The 17,649-nt window shown below is 44.5% G+C and overlaps 1 protein-coding gene across 6 annotated transcripts in view; it reads right to left on the bottom strand.

Annotated features, from left to right (window-relative positions):
* The window catches only part of DNAJC24 (DnaJ heat shock protein family (Hsp40) member C24), a 177,234-nt gene that overhangs the window by 22,449 nt on the left and 137,136 nt on the right, over positions 1-17,649 (bottom strand). For 5 of the 6 annotated variants that reach the window (XM_068260487.1, XM_068260485.1, XM_068260486.1 and 2 more), the window contains one exon: positions 3,881-4,019. The exons of the other annotated variant lie outside the window; for it this stretch is intronic. In XM_068260487.1, the coding sequence (XP_068116588.1) occupies positions 3,881-4,019 (139 nt within the window). The remainder of the gene's footprint in view (positions 1-3,880; positions 4,020-17,649) is intronic. 6 annotated transcript variants of the gene reach the window in all.

The raw sequence follows: 17,649 nt of genomic DNA on the forward strand, positions 1-17,649 counted from the left end.
ACTAATATAGATGAACAGGACTGTGCAATAGATTTGTGAACTTTTGGACTGTGCAATAGATTTATGTGTATTAGTGAGCTGACGTTATAGGGCTATTTATCATATAGGAAGTTGATTAATCTTTGCCACAAAGTGGGAGCGCTATACACAATTTGAATTCAACATGTCCAATCAATGATATAACCGATCTCTAATCTATCGATTGAGTAAACTGGAAAATCTCCATCTGTGGCTGCTGCAGTGGGTTTAAAAAGTATACTTCTAATTCACATGAATTAGAATTCATTGGAAAGTTAAGCGCTCAGAAAAGCCAGTAGTAGAATTTCGGTAAACATACTGATATTCTACTCTTAGGCCTTGTGCACACCAAAAACCCGCTAGCAGATCCGCAAAATGCTAGCAGATTTTGAAACGCTTTTTCTTCTTTTTCTGTAGCGTTTTAGCTAGCGTTTTGCGGTTTTGTGTAGCGGTTTTGGTGTAGAGAATTTCATATATCGTTACAGTAAAGCTGTTACTGAACAGCTTCTGTAACAAAAACGCCGGTAAAACCGCTCTGAACAGGCGTTTTTCAGAGCGGTTTGCGTTTTTCCTATACTTTACATCGGAGGCAGAAACGCCTCCGCAATCTAAAATCTGCAGCAGCCCGGAAGTATGCGTTTACTGCAAACCGCCTCCCGCTCTGGTGTGCACCAGCCCATTGAAATACATTACCCAAGCGTATCCACAGCCGCAAGCGGATCGCAAAACGCAGCCGAACCGCTCTGGTGTGCACTAGGCCTTACAGTGCAAATGACAATAGTAAAATATCGGCATTAAATACAGATATTTTACTACAGCTAAACACAACCCTTCTCTCACACTGAACCTTGCCTCTACAGATGCCCAACGTTAACCCCATGGCTAACCTTAACCAGCCCCCATGGCTAACCTTATCCACATCCCCCCTAGCTAACCTGGACCGCCACGCTAGGGTACAAAATCAAATACCTATCTAAGGAAAGGGAATCCTCTGGATCCTAATGAGGCTTCCCTTAGCGTCCTCTGGTCCCCCATCGCCAAGCACGGACCCTCCAAAGATGACCGACGTTCCTCTACAAGCAAGCACATGGTGGCACCGTGCCTACATGAGCATGACCACCGTACTACTGCAAGTATGGCTGTGCTCTTGCCAAAAGAGGAGTGTGGCCCCAATCAGCAGGAGGGTCCCGGCGAGCGATGGAGGACACCATTGGAAGCCTCGTTAGGATCCAGAGGCTTCCCTCCCCTTAGTTAGGCCCACTGCTCGGGTCTCTAACTCATTTTGGAATGCAAAGCTCTAGCCCCTGAAGGACCAGTGCCTTTTTTCATGCTGCCGTTCAGTGTCCACTGTGACTGGCTCACCCGTTTTGTAAAAGGTTAAGCGCTAGCTGTTTTTGCAGTTCCGTGTCCCCCCTAGAGGCTCAGCATGCACTGTAATGACAAAACGCCAGGCATCGATGCCAACCGCTATTCTGCTTGATAGCAAAAAGTGTTTAGCATTGGCTAAACAACCCACTGGCAGCTTTCCATTTGAACCAGCCCTTAAAGGACTTCCTAGACAAGTAAATAAATTTAAACTTTACTTATCTAGGGCTTCTTACAGTCCCTAAAGGTCATTTGTGTCCCTTGCTACAACTCTGGTCTTCTCCTCTGCACTGAGTGCACAAGCGGCTCCATGCTACTGCACAGGTGTGGGCCGTCAGTGCGCCTGCGCATTGCATCCAAACTTTCCAGGAAGGGGGCACGGCCACAAACTTTCAGAGGGTCCCAGGCAGCAGCAATGCTCTGAAGGAGGACGCGAGATCCAGAGGCTTCTCTCTACCAAGGTAAATTTTCGACTCCCCCCCGCCCACACAGAGAGTTGTGTCTACAAGCTACATTCATCTAAATACAACCATTCTTTCATGCAGCCCATCTGCTCTTCTGCACCATATTATTAAATATCTGGTCAACTTTTTTTGTGCAACTCTCTGCTGATTCAAAACTCCCTGCTTTAGATAGCAACATGGCATTAAAACTGCATGGTCTGTGCTGCTTTGGGACGTGGTTTGTGATCCCGAGTCATCAGCAGAGGTTGCAATGATGCAGCTGGGATGAATCATCCACTACTAACCTCTGAAAGAATTTCTATTCCCAAAGGCCTATAAAAGACATCCACACATGTGTGGTTTTAGGAGGTGTCATACTAAAATAACTGTGCTATATCCGCAACCAAATGCAATGGAAGCAAGACTATGGAGGAAAATCAGTCACAAACATGGGCAACAGAAACTCCAGGGGTTAAATCTAAACACACATTTCTAATTTTGGATGCCTTCTGATGCCGCTATTATTATGATAACCAATACTTCACTATGCAGTATACACGGCACCCTCTGCTATAAAATGTCTAACCTTAAAGGATACCAGAGGTGAGAGATATGGAAGCTCCTATATTTATTTCCTTTTAAAAAAATATGGCAGCCTCCATAGCCCTCTCACCTTGGGTTCCCTTTAAGCCCCTCACACCTAATGCCTAATATTAACCTTCCCCCCCTCAAAAAAAAGCCAAAAACCTGACCTCAGAACTCTGACACTTAAAACGACCGATAGTTGTAGCCATTTGTCTACGATTGGCTACAACCATTGATTATTATGTATTGGTCAATCGGCTACTAGCTGCATCATAATATTATTTATAATTTTAAACAGACCGATCTCAATTGTTTTCCCTGGGTACCGCCATGCTCCACTCTATATTCTATTAAATATCTGCTCAATGCAGTGCAATCTGTAGGAAATGTTCAAGTGCCAAGTCAATATACAACTGATATTACATTTTCAACATTCGTTTGGATGTACTCATGTTTAAATACGTTTTTGTCAGATTTCATGTTTTCATTGAATCTATTAAAAACATCTGAGAATGTAGATGTTTTTATTTATTCTTTTTGACAACATCTTTTATTTGTTTTACAGATTTTAGATTTGATGAAAGCGGAGAATCTATAAAAAAATGATCAAAACTTGGGCCCATCAGATCGATATTATAATCATAATGCTAATTGAATACTGATCAGGGAACCACATTGTTTGGTTTTTTCACTTTGAAGTGAGTGGAAGCAGTGGAGGAATGGAGTGTGGCGCTGGAGTCTTGTTCCTGTCCCCTCCCCAGCTGGTTTTGGGGCCCCGAGCAGTGGCAGTGCTCGGGGCCCCTGCCTGTCATGTGCACTAGTGTTTGCATATTTTAAACTTCATTTGCAGCTCCTTATGCAGGTTAGTTAGGAGGGGGGCGGATGAGATGGCGTTTCCTGCACGCTGGTGCCCCCTGCTGGTCATATAGCCTTTGTCTATATGCAACTGAAGCCCTTTCCAACGATTGGCTGAATTGCTCAGCCTCTACTTAATGAAGTACTGCAGACTAGGTGTAATGTATTTGCACTTATTGGCTGACGGGCAGTCTACAGACTATATATAAGTGGCTGTCAGGGAGTAAGCATTTGTTTTGGTGTTGGGTGAGTTGAAGGAGTAGTGGGGGCAAGTTCCTAGTGGGAGGAGCTCCGGGGCTTGCCTGCGCTCCCTTATTGTGTTATATGCTGGTTTTGGGGTCCCGAGCAGTGGCAGTGCTCGGGGCCCCTGCCTGTCATGTGCACTAGTGTTTGCACTGTCCCCTCCCCAGCAGACAAGCTAATATTTTAACAGACATACACAAACATCTGATCAAGTGGTACATGGTAGAACCCAGGTAAATAATTAGTCTCAGATATCGAACGTTTACTAAATCCCATCTGATGGTGTATGGTAAGCTTAACAGTGGTTTTCAATGAAATGAAGGTGAGGTGCAGGATTGCAATCTTATCACACAGATGACATCTTGACCTACCACGCCGATGCAGGTCATACTCTCTTTTTGTTTCTTCGTTTCCTAAAATTTTCCAAGCCTGATTGATTTCAATGAACTTCTTTGCACGTTCTGTGATGCGCGCAGCCTCTTCCTCCTCATGCTGCTTGTCTGGATGGTTCTGATAATGGAAGAGAGAGACGTAAAAAATGTTTAAAAAAAAATTGTATACACGTAGTGGTTAGTGCTCTTGCCTTGCAGCACTGGGTCCCTGGTTCGAATCCCAGCCAGGGCACTATATGTAGTTTGTAGGTTATCCCTAAATCTTACCCCCTGCCGACATGCCTGTATACTAGTGTTAGGTGGGAGGGGAGGAACTTAAAAAAAAAAAACCTTAAAAAAACTTTCATATTCTTTAATCCATTAGTAGCTTCAAGGGAATTATCTTGATTGAGATGCACTGCTTTTGACCTCAGCCTGCTGTACTCGTGCTGTAAATTCTTGGAATGCTTTGTAGTCTCTCTGCTAGCAGAGGATATAGAAACTGAAAGCAGAAGTCCTCTTATTGTCTCACACCTAGTGACAAGTGGCCATAAATACACATTACAGCAGTACAAATTAGTAGCAAGAAAATGTGACAAATAAGAAATAAAAAATGTGCTAAAATGAATTGGCCAGAAGCATTTGAAAGCCACAAAAGAAATTGTTTTCTTGAGGTTTGAAGGCAAAACACAATAGCTACAATATGATTCTGAAGGAAACTTGAAGCCAGTGCAGACTTTGCCAAAAGGAACATCAGATGAGGAGTTGAGAGACAGGTGATAAGACTAGATGCAATATCTTTGATGCGCAGTAGAGGCAAGAGATATGCTATTCAGCGCAGGCTCTGCGGATGGGGTTCCTGCTTCTTGACTCAGTATTGCCATGCATTCAGACTGCTATGGAATGGGGCACCCATAAAAGCTGTCTGAGTAGATAACCTGTAGCTCTGGTGGACATTACAAGCGCAGGAAACAGTCAATAAAGGAGCTCCTGATCAATTACTTTAAAAAAAATGTAGCCATCAGCTAATCAAGGAGCTTATAAAGTACACAGATTAAAACAAGCTCGGCCACTAATACAGGACTGGGTAAGTGTGCGACAGAGATGGGATTCAATAATATTACAAAGTCACTAGTGTATCAGTTACAATAAAGTTTTAATTGAAGTGGAGTTCTCCTGTAATGACTAGCTTTGGTTTCTGCCATGCTGGGTGTTTTCAGAAGCTGAAGAAACATAAGCCTGTTGATCAGACAAGGTCCTCTGTGCAGCTGAGGAGAAGCCTCCTTGTATCTCCTCCCGCCAACATAAACACTTGTCCTTGCTCACAGCAGGTTACAGGGGCTCCCAACTTGTTGACCTGTAGGAACCTCCTGTCCCCATGCATGACAATATGCCCCAGTTCTCTGACTGAGTGCTTTACATCCCACTGTTATGTAAAGAGGCCTTGTAGGAGCAGATAGCCTGAAGCCATGTAGTGTTCCTTTGTGGCTGACATGGTTCATCGGCTGCTAATTAGGTAGCATGTTCTGTCAGCGCTTTGGTCTACTAATTGATCTTCAAGGATAGAGAACGTAACTTGTCCTGTGTTGCTCTAAGCTGTGACTTGCATCTGCAAAAACTTTCACATCACCCATAAAGCAGGAAAAAAAGGTATAAGTTAATCTAAAGAGAAGGTATCGCAAATATGCATTTGTATGGATACGAATGTCCATTTTTATAGTATAATTCTACCTTCATTAACACACACATAAAAATAGTAACTATGACCCAAGTCAGTGGACAAAAAAATAATTAAAAATGCTTTTCTATTTCACTCGGCATCCAGCAATGATTTTTTTTAGCTCTGATGGTGCATAGTGGCCTGGTTGGAATCCAGAGCAGATGCGTTTCCACCATAGGTTTCTATGGGAAAAACATCTGCTGTCCCGGAAAAACCATGCAGGTCTCGAATTTGCATTCCTCTTACAATGACGGATTGTTTAGAAACCGCTTTTCTCCCGTAGAACTCAAAGCATCTCTTACCGCAATGGACCGACAAGTGGGTACAGGTGGGTATTTATAAAATAGGATCCATTCACTGTCAGTTTTTAATTGTCGTAAAAACGGTCTATTTTCTGCTATGGTGAGAACAGAGCCTCGTGTTTTTCGTGTGCTTGCGCTTTTCTTGTGTTATTAAAGATGGTGGTGGGCTGAAACCCACTTATCAAACATTTGAAACAACTGTAGAGGGATAACAAGGCAATATTGTTGTGTTTTCTATTTATAAAGGTTTGGGTGCTATATGGTGAAAGATTCTTGTTTTTTATTTAGTTTGGGTCCTTTTCAACATTTGGTTACTAGTGTCTTCTCCAGAATGTCCTGAGATTTCATTGCTCCCTGCACAGATCCTGAACCATGTACACACGCATGATGCATCTTGGCTAAGGCAGCCATTTGGGGCCGCCTATGCTAAGAGTCTAACGGTTGTACGGCGGCCTCTAATCCCCCAGATGTATCAAAAAGAGATCCGGACTGCCAGGTCATCTTGTCTAAGGATCAGCAGAGTCCATTGTCTCCTTCGTTATCCCTCCCCTTCCATGCTCATTCATCATGTGCTGCAACATCATCTCTCTTCCCCATAGCAACAGAACTCTTCACAAGCATACAGACCAACGATGCATCTGTACAGCATTTGGCTCTGAATGGTAACCTGAGGGATAGTGTCCTGATCCCAGCAGGTGAGAGTAATTATGCATGTGTAAGTATCTGAAGGCCTCCCATACCAACACAGCAGCCCCAAAACATAACCAAACCCCTCCAGGTTTCATCAGTAGATACAGTGGATATGAAAAGTGTACACACCCCTATCAAAATGCCAGATTTTGGAGATGTTTAAAGCGGAATATAACCCTGCATTTCAACTTTGCTCTAAAATATTATTTACAGCATATTATATGCAAAAAGCATTTTTTTTACTAGACCAGCACTGGAAGGGTTAAACACAGAGGTTTAAAGCTCCGTGGAGAGATATGCAGAAGTTCAGATAGATACATTCTATTTAGTTACATGTATCTATTGATAAATGTTACACACTCTTTGGCTGTCCTCCAAGCTCCTCAGTCAGAGAGATGAGTCACATTCAACACTTAGATACATTTATGTAAACAAAATGTATCTATTTCAGCTTCGGATGCGTCTGCAGAAATCTCCAGGAACTTTAAAGCCCTGTGTAACCCTTCCAATGCTGGTCTAGTAAAAAAAATGCTGGTTGCATATAATATACTGTAAATAATGTTTTAGAGCAAAGTTGAAATGCAGGGTTATATTCCGCTTTAAGATAATGAGTAAATCATTTCAAAAATGTTCCCTCCATTAATGTGACCTATAATCTGCTCAATGTAACAACAATCATTGAACCTGGTACATATGTACGAGGACTGTCACCTGATGGGATTGGGACTCTCTCAGACGATAGTTTGAGCCGTCTTCTGTACAGACGCGTCACTAGCTAAGGAGGCAGGTGGAGGGATGATGTAGGGCATACAACAAAGCGAGGTGAGCAGGAGAATAATGTGCTCAATGGCCACACAAATGCTGATAAGGTTCAGGAATTATGGATCTTTAGCGAATGTCGGCAGGCTCCTGTACCCTTGCTAGACTCTCTGGGCCAGATTTATCAAAGCATTACCAACAGTTTTTTCTTCTTAACCCCCTTGGCGGTATGAAAAATACCGCCAGGGGGCAGCGCAGCAGTTTTTAAAAAAATTTTTTTTTTTTTAAATCATGTAGCGAGCCGAGGGCTCGCTACATGATAGCCGCTGCTCAGCGGCATCCCCCCAGCCCCGCCGATCGCCTCCGGCGATAGGCGATCAGGAAATCCCGTTCAAAGAATGGGGTTTCCTGGAGGGCTTCCCCCGTCGCCATGGCGACGGGGCGGAATGACGTCACCGACGTCAGCGATGTCGGGGCGTCATTGGGAGACCCGATCCACCCCTTGGCGCTGCCTGGCACTGATTGGCCAGGCAGCGCAGGGGTCAGGGGGGGGGGGGCGCGCGCCGCACCGGATAGCGGCGATCGGGCGCGCGCCGGCGGCGATCGGGGTGCTGGCGCAGCTAGCAAAGTGCTAGCTGCGTCCAGCAAAAAAAAAAACTATGTCAATCGGCCCAGCAGGGCCTGAGCGGCACCCTCCGGCGGCTTACCCCGTGTCACACACGGGGTTACCGCTAAGGAGGTTAAACAGTTCTAACCAGAAGAGGAACTGTTCTGCATGATAATAAGAAATGTCTCAAACCTACAAAATAGCAGAAGTTTAGCGTACTATTATTTCTAGAGCTGTACTACAGTAAATGAAAAGTGCAAATCCATCCCTAAACTGCTGCAGATGCTTAATAGCAGTTCTACAGATAGTGCAGCAGTGCAGGATAGGCATGATTTGCAAAGTGCTCCTCCCCATGCTGCCAGGTGTCCTGTGAAGTTGTTCTTTGCTTAACTCTTCCAGGACTGGTGTGAGAAAACGCGGAAGCACCGCCGCATGCACTTCTGGCAAGGCGGCGGATTCCGCGTCCAGCGTGACTACTGATGTATGTGCTTACTCATCTTTGTGTCTGCCTGAACGCGGAGGAACCGCCGCATGCGCTGGCGGCGGATTCCGCGTGCAGCGCAGCAGGCATTTCACAGCAGGGTTCTGGTGTGGCTGGAAGCTGTAGTCCACATAGGTTTAGGTGGGCGCGCGCGCGCTGAGAGGAAGAGCTTTATACCAGTCAGTGGGGGATCAGCTGACCAGGCTGGTCAGCTGACGCCAGAAACGGTTTCCATTGGTCCAGCACTTGGGGGAGGCGCTGGAGAGCGCTGAACTATATATACTGGTGGCTGGGCATTTGCTGGTTGTCTGCCGTTGCGATCACTACGTGGTAGCACTCAGACCTTGTCTGTATCTGTGTTATTAGACCAGTTTCCAAAGGTGTTGATGGCCAAGGATCTCACACCTTAGTCTAGGAATTCTGTTATTATCTGTATTATATTCTAGATCAGTTTCCTAGGTGTTGACGGCCAAGGAACTCACACCTTAGTTTAGACATTGTTGATTATTTGTTGTGACCCTCTGCTTCCCTGACCATTCTTCTGATCTCTGATTTTGTACCTTGTCTCTCCGATTCTCTGTTGCCAAACTCGGCTAGTCTCTGGATTCTGCATCTGCCTCCTGTCTCTGTACTTGATCTGTCCATGTGTTTACGACCTGGCTTGTCCGACCTCGAAAACTATCTCTCCTGATAGGAGATAGTTCACAGATCTGTCAGTGATATCTCTCCATTAGTGTCACTCACGTTCTGTCCTTCCCACTCGCTGTCTGACTCCTCCCCCGGGAGAGTTCAGTCTACGGAAGGAACCAGTTGTCAAGCAATATTCCTATCTGCTCTTGCACCTGCCTTCAGGGTGTGCTCCTCAAAGTATTACTGTTGCACCAAAACACTCTTATCACTCAGGTGTCCAGAGGTTAGAGATATATCTGATTATCGGTGATACTGCAGATCATCAATAATCTGGTATATATCTGCATTCTCGGTGATACTGCAGATCACCGGTAATCAGATCCTCTCTGTGTTACACCGATCGTTACAACTGGGCATTGATGCAATACAGCAGATGTATTGGTTACCTCATCAACAGCAATTTCCCTCACACACTTCACTGTCTGAGAGACCTTCCTAACTCCTACTATTCCTAACATTTTAAGAAGGAATCTGTACTACTTAGTGATTTCTTAAGATGTCTGAGACAGTTTTGCATAGATTTCTAAAAACCTACCAAACCCTCAGACACTCTTGATAAATGTCCTCCTCTATTTCTTTTTCCAAAAAGCATACACTCTAACTTAGGTCATTCCCGCTTCAACCTCTAGCCAAGTTGAACTCCTTTCTAGATAACCTAAAAACATACTGCCTCTAGGTATGCACACTTTATACTACCCTACCCCTTGTCCCCCCCCCCCCCCCCTTCCATTTAGATTGTAAGCGTGCAAGGGCAGGGCTCTCTCACCTTTTTAGGTCTTTGAATTTGTTATATATTTAATCCATCATGTTACATTTGTTACTGTAATTACCAATTCTGTATTTCATACTAATGTCTAGATTTGGTGTACGCTATGATCTGTTTTATTATGTACCCCATGTTTGTTGCTTACTTTGTACAGCACCACAGAATATGTTGGTGCTTTTGAAATCAATAATTACTTGATTCTCGCCTGAGGGGGTCTTTTCCGTGTGCATAGCTGTAGGTGGGGACTGGACATTTGTTAAGATGGAAGAAAAAAATTGAAGCATACAAAATTCCATCTCCACTCAACCATTAAATTCAAAATGCCCCTCCAAAAGTAAAAAAAGCCCCCAAATACCTAATAAACATGCAAGTGTCCCTGTGTATGTCCCTGTGTCAGTGCTTTTTTTTGCAGGGACAAGACGCAGAGACACCGCCAAGAGCCAGAGGAGGACGGGGCCAGAAGGGGCGGGCGGTGCGTGGGTGAAGTAATGTCAGACCTAGCCCATTTTTAAATGGGCTAAAGTCACTAGTACCTAATAAAAAGCCAAACACAAAGAATCCCCAAAGTTACTTGGCATCAGAGGAAACAAGGCTAAGATTGCACAACTGCTGAATAATTTCAGGACCTTTTTGCCAAAAGTTATCAGTTTCTTTTACAAAATACACTCTAGCAGTTCTAGTTCATCAGTCCTGCCCAACCTACATCTCTGACCTGGTCAGCAGATATACACCTGGCCGCCCACTTCGCTCCTCCAACAACCTCCTCTTAACCACTCCACGCATCTCGCACTCCCATGCACGACTGAAGGACTTCATTAGAGCTGCCCCCATCCTGTGGAACTCTCTCCCACTGCCCATCAGGCTCGCTCCCACCTTCAACACCTTCAAAAAAAGCACTCAAAACTCACTTGTTCAAGGAGGCCTACATCAACATAACACTGCCCTAATCCTTTCTGCCAATAACTTATTGCTGCACCCCCTCCTTTTGTGTCACTAACCCCTCCCTCTAGATCAGGGATGTCAAACCGGTCCTACGAGGGCCGAGGTCCTCACACATTTTTGACACAGCTCAAATTAATTGATGGGTCTGAATCAGGAAAGGTGTGGTCCATCAGGTAGAACACATTCCTTTCTTTCTTAGTCCATCCTAAACACTGGCATGGATCTGGCCCTCCAGGCCTGGAGTTCGACATATGTGCTCTAGATTGTAAGCCTTTGGCAGGGCCCTCTCCCCTTGTGTATCATACTTGACTGTGTGCACTTTACCCAGAATTTGGAACTTGTAATTTTTACCACTACCACTCCAGTTTATAATCTGGCATTGTACTACTGTCTGCATTGTGTTGTGTATCTTTTTGCTATTACCTGTATTGTTGTATCTATTGTCTATTACTTGTATTGTTCTGTCACCCATTTTTGTCTGTAACCCTATTTATTGTACAGTGCTGCGTAATATGTTGGCGCTATATAAATCTAATAAATAATAATAATAATCATCATGACTTTACTAGGTATTATGTAAGGCTACGTTCACTGCGACATGTGACGATACATTGCGATTGATGATATTTACAAATTGATCAAGATCACTGATGCTCCCCATCCACAAGATGAGGATGTCATCTATGTACCTGGGCCATGCCAAAACGTGGCACAGGTACATAGAGACACCCTCGTCAGCAAACAAGTCACGTTCCCACTCCTCCAGGAACAGGTTGGCATTTGACGGGGCACAAGTTCTCACACACACATACACATACACACACACACACACACACACACACACACACACACACACACACACGCACACACACACACACACACACACACACACACACACACACACAGGTAATGGTCACTGTTAAAAATAAAAATATTATTAGTCAATAGGAAATTCAACAGTGCCAGCAAAAATGTATTATGCGCAGCACTAGCAATGCCCGACTCAACTAAAAATAATTCTTGGTACACACAATTTAATTTCCCGTCTGGTTGACGAGAATCAGACGATTATTTTCAACTGTTTTCGATCGATAACTGGATTGGGATTCATTTTGCGAAGTTTTTCAATCAAATGGATAATGGATAATGGAAAATGGATCCCGTTATTGATCAGAAGTTTGGATATGTGCAGGATACAACTTCCTCTCAGAATACCCGTCAATCAGACGGGAAATTGCATTGTGTGTACCTAGCATAAGAGTATGGCCACCTTAACGCAGTTTGTTGGAGAGCAATAGGGGATGATCAAAGCGATGCGAGTTGATGGAAATTTATGCACAGTTTTATGCTAATATATGCAGCTTGAAAATGGAACCTGGGATTAAACTGATTGGTCCATTTTCAAGTTGAATATATCTGCATACAAATTTGCATAAGTTTGGAAGTATTTGCATCGCACTGATCATCCCTAGAGAGCAATAACATTACAACTCACTTACATACATAACACCAGCAAAGACAGAGGAAAGAAGCTGAAATATATACATAACTTACATAAACACTGTAAAACAAATACTGCCCCCCCCCCCCCGACACTTCCATAGAGGCACAGAAGGAAACTGCCACAGGGCCCCAAGGTGCCCTTCCTCCCTCCAGCTATTGTGACCCATGAGAGCAGGGATGCTGTGTTTTCCCTATATAGGAAGAGAAGGAGGTGAAAAATGGGAACCCTAAAAATGCTTCATAGGGGGGGCATATGATTGACGCCTAATGATATTGTGTGACATGGGGAGGGGGGGATTGGATCAGGCCTGGCAGCTGGCTCACAGGCCCTGGGGGTGATTTGTTTGGAAGGGGGGGCATCAAGAGGCCACCAAAGTTACTTTTGCCCCAAGGTCCCATTGTAGTTAGAACCAGCCTTGCCCCCCACCCCCCCATAGGCATCTTAGGGAAAAAAGCACAGAAGAAGTTGTCGTAACGCTATATACACAGGTTCACTTCAAAAACAATCATATATCAACTAACTTTTAATGTATGAATATTATAATGCACATGACTAATTGTAGTGTACGTGTGTTTCAGAGTCACCTTAGGCTCCTGTGTGAGATGTTGTTGCTATATAATTAAAATTACACAAGCAATAAAAAGAATAGACCAATACATTTCATACAGGTGGGCATTATCACATTGATGGATATGTATGTAATTTACTTGCACAACCTATTCACTAGATGAATAATAATTATTTTACAAAAGACCACTCCATGGATTCTCCTTCATTAAAAATGCACGGGGTCATTGTTCTTTCAATAATTTGAATAACAAAATAATTAATTTTGCATTTCTAAGAAAGCACGTTAAAGCCTCATGGAGTTATTTGGAGTGACTGGTACAGAGACTGTAAGCCAAACAGCCAAGAAAGGAGTATTGGTGGGTAACAAACACAAGAGAAAGCCGAGTAAACAAAGTCCTACTAAGAGGAGAGGCCGGAGAAATATCTACTTCACATCCTTTTGGACCCTGCTATCATTTCACGGTTCCTGGAGGCCTATTTATAAAAGCTTGTTAACAATGAGAAGCGTGATTCTGTATTTTTATATACATAAAATTCTGTCATCCCATTTACAAGATATGGTAAAGGGACCCTAAGCAGCGGTAAAAAAAAAAAAAAAAAAAAAAAAAAAAAGCACATCTGGACCTACCTGGGGCTTACTCCAGCCCCCCGTAACCCACGAGGCCCCTCGGTGTCCTCTGGGTCCCCTCCATGGGCCCGCTGGCGGATCCATAAACCTGGCAGCTTCGGCTGAAGTTGCACATGCACGGCCTGTCCAGGCATCCGGCGTGTCATTGCACCTGTCACCGTGAGGCTCCTGCGTATGCACAGTTCAGACTTTCAAATTCCATGCATGCGCAGGACCCTGACAGCATCGTGCATGATGACGCACCTGATGCCTGAACGGGCTGCGCATGCCTGGCTTTGGCCAATGTCATGCACCTACCGGATTCGCCAGCGGGACCCCAGAGGACACAGAGGGAACTTGCGGGCTACAGGACTGGAGGAAGCCCCAGGTAAATCCAGATTTGCTTTTTTTTAAACCTCTGATCAGGGTCCCTTTAAGCTGCCCAATAGTGGTACATGGCACGCATATCAATAAACAGGATATTTACAATCCACTATATGATAGTTTTTACATATATCGTGAGCAACTGCTGACTCTTCATTTATGACTCAACTAAGACTCATATACACACACTAAATAGATGTTGCCCAATGGGCATTGGGACCCAATCCCTCTGGCAACATCACTGGGCTGAGGCTGTACAAACGCGTAGTCAACTGTACAGCTGACGCATTCTGTTGTGATGCAGAGAGCGGTGCAAATGTGACATCATGCAATGGGTGGGGCCAGGGCGAGGCGAGAGAGGCTCCAGGCTCAGGGCGCAGTGTAGGAGGGGGCACACAACTCACTTAGCTATCAATCCCCTATTGAGTTTGAAGCAGAGAGAAAGAAGAAAAGGGGATACGTGGCAGTGACTGTAAGCCAGATACCTAGAGATTAAGGTGTTGGGGGCCCTGGGGCAATCCGCTGAGCAGATCGTTCAGAAACAGCCTTAACAGCCCGCCGACAGCGTGTACACACGCACTACTGTCGGCTGAATGTCCGCCCAGCGGGAGGGTCTGACGGACCCGTCGTTGCCGGATATATAGTCTAATAGCAATCAGTGTGTGACGGCTGGGGTGGAAGGGATGGAGGGGGCGCACTCTGGTGTCTCAGCCTTGGGTGCTGGAGGACCTTGTCCCGGTTCTGGGCGGGGCAAGGGGCGTGTATAAAGTTATCGTCCCAGTTGAACCACCTGATTGATTGCTGGTCGTGCGGTGGTAAGCGGCTCTGTAAACATGCCGGATTATCCCCCGAGGTGTAGGGAGCTAAAAGCAGATTTATCTGATCGAAATAAAGAAATGTTCCTAAAAACTGTGCCTTTAATGGGCACCTTAATCTCTTCGCGATAATAACTTTACCACCTCAAAGCTGATAAACACATTTCAGTTCTATCAATCTTGTAGATTGGAAAAATTTGAAAAGCTGAAACGCTCAATTGTAGTTTGCAGCCACCATGTATTCTGTTTGGAGTACTGTTGCCGCCCAGCTGTCCAGAAACTAATCCACTGACCGGCAGCAAACTGCCACCACTATCTGCCAGTTTCTGCTACGACCCTTTTCCACTGACAAGCACAATTGCAACCACCTGCAATAGAGTTTTATCACTTTGCACAAAGCAGTATTCCTGTGCGTTTCAAAGATTTTTTTTTGTGACTGCTTGTTTTCATGCTGCAATTGCATTTTTCTGACCATTGTGTTAGGAGCGTGGAAAACACACCTGCTAGACTTACCATTAACGGTATGTGGACGAGTTCTTCAGTTAGGATGGGCACAAAGGAATGAACTGAGCCAAATGACACTGTTGCATTTCACTTGCGCTGCAATCAGGGCTGTGGAGTCGGTCCAAAAATCCACCGACTCCGACTCCTCAGTTTAGGATTCCACCGACTCCGACTCCTCGACTCCGACTCCTCTAATTTGCATATTACAATTTTGTTGATTAAAACGTGAAATTCGTCTCTAACTGCCAACGCTTAGGAATTTTACAAGACAACTGAAGTGAGAAGGATATGTAGACTACTATATTTATTCCCTTTAGACTAAAACTAGACCTTGGTAAGAGTACTTGTAAAAGGTACAAACGGGAACAAAGAACATCTATCAGGCCCTAGGCAATGTGACTGTGGGTACATGTAAGAGTGATTTGCAGGTACTCTGCAGGGGAATGAAGAGATTCTTCCTCTATTACACATTCTTCATGCAAAATTTGAACCAGGTTTATGGGTGATAGACGACACCTCTGTGTTCAATGTGCACAACATTCTCAGTGGATTCCCTGCAGCTCTTTGGAGAGTGCATATGTAGAGTATAGTACTACTGTGTAACAAAGTAAACCTGAGACAGATGAAATTAAAGTTTTATACATACCTGGGGCTTCCTCGAGCCGCCTTCAGGATAATCAGTCCCTCATTGTCCTCCTCCACCACCTGGATCTTCTGCTATGAGTCCAGGTACTTGAGCCAGTCGGGCGTAGTGCGCATGCACACACTCCGCCACCAGGAGCGTACTACACCTGCGCAGCACTATTGCGCAGGTGCAGAATGTTCCTGGCTGTGGGAGCGGCACGTGGCTGGACTGCGCTGATTGGCTGAATTACCAGGACTCACAGCAGAAGATCCAGGTGGTGGAGGACAGCGAGGGACTGATTGGCCTGAAGGGGGCTGGAGGAAGCCCCAGGTATGTATAAAACTTTACTTTTCATCCGTCTCAGGTACCCTTTAATTTGTAGTCACCAAACCAAATTTTAACAAAATATCAAATTATTTGATTTCATGAGCAAAGATAGTGCATACATTTGCATAAACAAGCATCAACGCAGAATTATTTCCATCTCATTGACCATCTCTATTAGTGACATGGATACACATCAGGCTTTATACTTACAGCATAGATGTTATTTAGTATATATAAGAGATTCCTGTGTACACATCATATATGCAGTCACAATCAGATATGTATATCTGACTTGAAAAATATGGGGACTGCTTTATTGAAGCAGCACAAGTAACTAATTTTGATTGGTTTATTTCATTTTTGTGGACTAAGCACAGCTATTACTGTATGTATAAATTATTTATGATGACTATTATCTGAGAAATAGTACATTTTATCATATTTTCTATTTTAATTACAGTTACAAATTCATTAGGAGTCAGAGTCGGTGCATTTTTTCCAGACTCTGACTCCAGGCACCCAAAATTGCCCCGACTCCACGACTCCGACTCCACAGCCCTGGCTGCAATGCAGCTCATTTGCTCAGATATCTCATGTGACATGTGGGCGGTGACTAGACTGCTCCTACATAAGAAAAATGGAAATCCAAAAACCAAGATTGGCTGCCAGAGGATCTCAATTCCACAATTGAACAAGTACACAATTCAGCAATTCCACAACATATACAATGTGATGGCATCAGTAAAATAGTGTTAAAAAAAAAAGTTTTTAAAGCATTTACCGTATATTCCGGCGTATAAGACGACCCCCAACTTTTCCAGTTAAAATATAGATAAATATAGAGTTTGAGATATACTCTCTCTCTGGGTCCCACTATGTCCTCCAGCAGTCTTGGCGGTCATCTCGTGTCCTGGGTCCCCCTATTTCCTCCACTGTCCCCCTGCATCATCCATGCCTGTGTCCCGTGTTTGAAAAATCCGTATCTATTGAAAGCTGCAAACCGGAAAGCATCTTGCGAGCAGCCGCTCGCGTGGGTAACAGGGCAGCTTGCTGGTTCCGGGTCACCTGACTGGTGATGCGTGCGTATGGGACCCAGGACACGAGAGGACCACCAAAGCTGCTGGCTGCACTTGGTACGTAATTTAAAGCTCTGCCTGGAACAAATACTGACACCCTGCAACTGACACCCGGCGTATAAGACGACCCCCCACTTTGGAGAATATTTTCAGGGGTTAAAAAGTCGTCTTATACGCCGGAATATACGGTATTCGTTTTTGTTAAAATCACTGAGGCAGGGAACACACTTGACAGTTTCCGTACGCGTTTTCTGCACAGAAAAACTGAGAACTCATGTTAATCAATGGCCTAGTGCACACTTACTGTGTTGTTCGCACGCAGAAAAAAAGCTGACATTCTGCATGATGACTCTGCACAGTTTGGCAGTTTTCTCTATCAATTACATCAGCTGCTGTGAAA

The sequence above is a fragment of the Hyperolius riggenbachi genome, chromosome 11 (assembly GCF_040937935.1).
Source record: "Hyperolius riggenbachi isolate aHypRig1 chromosome 11, aHypRig1.pri, whole genome shotgun sequence".
Taxonomy (NCBI): Eukaryota; Metazoa; Chordata; class Amphibia; order Anura; family Hyperoliidae; genus Hyperolius; species Hyperolius riggenbachi.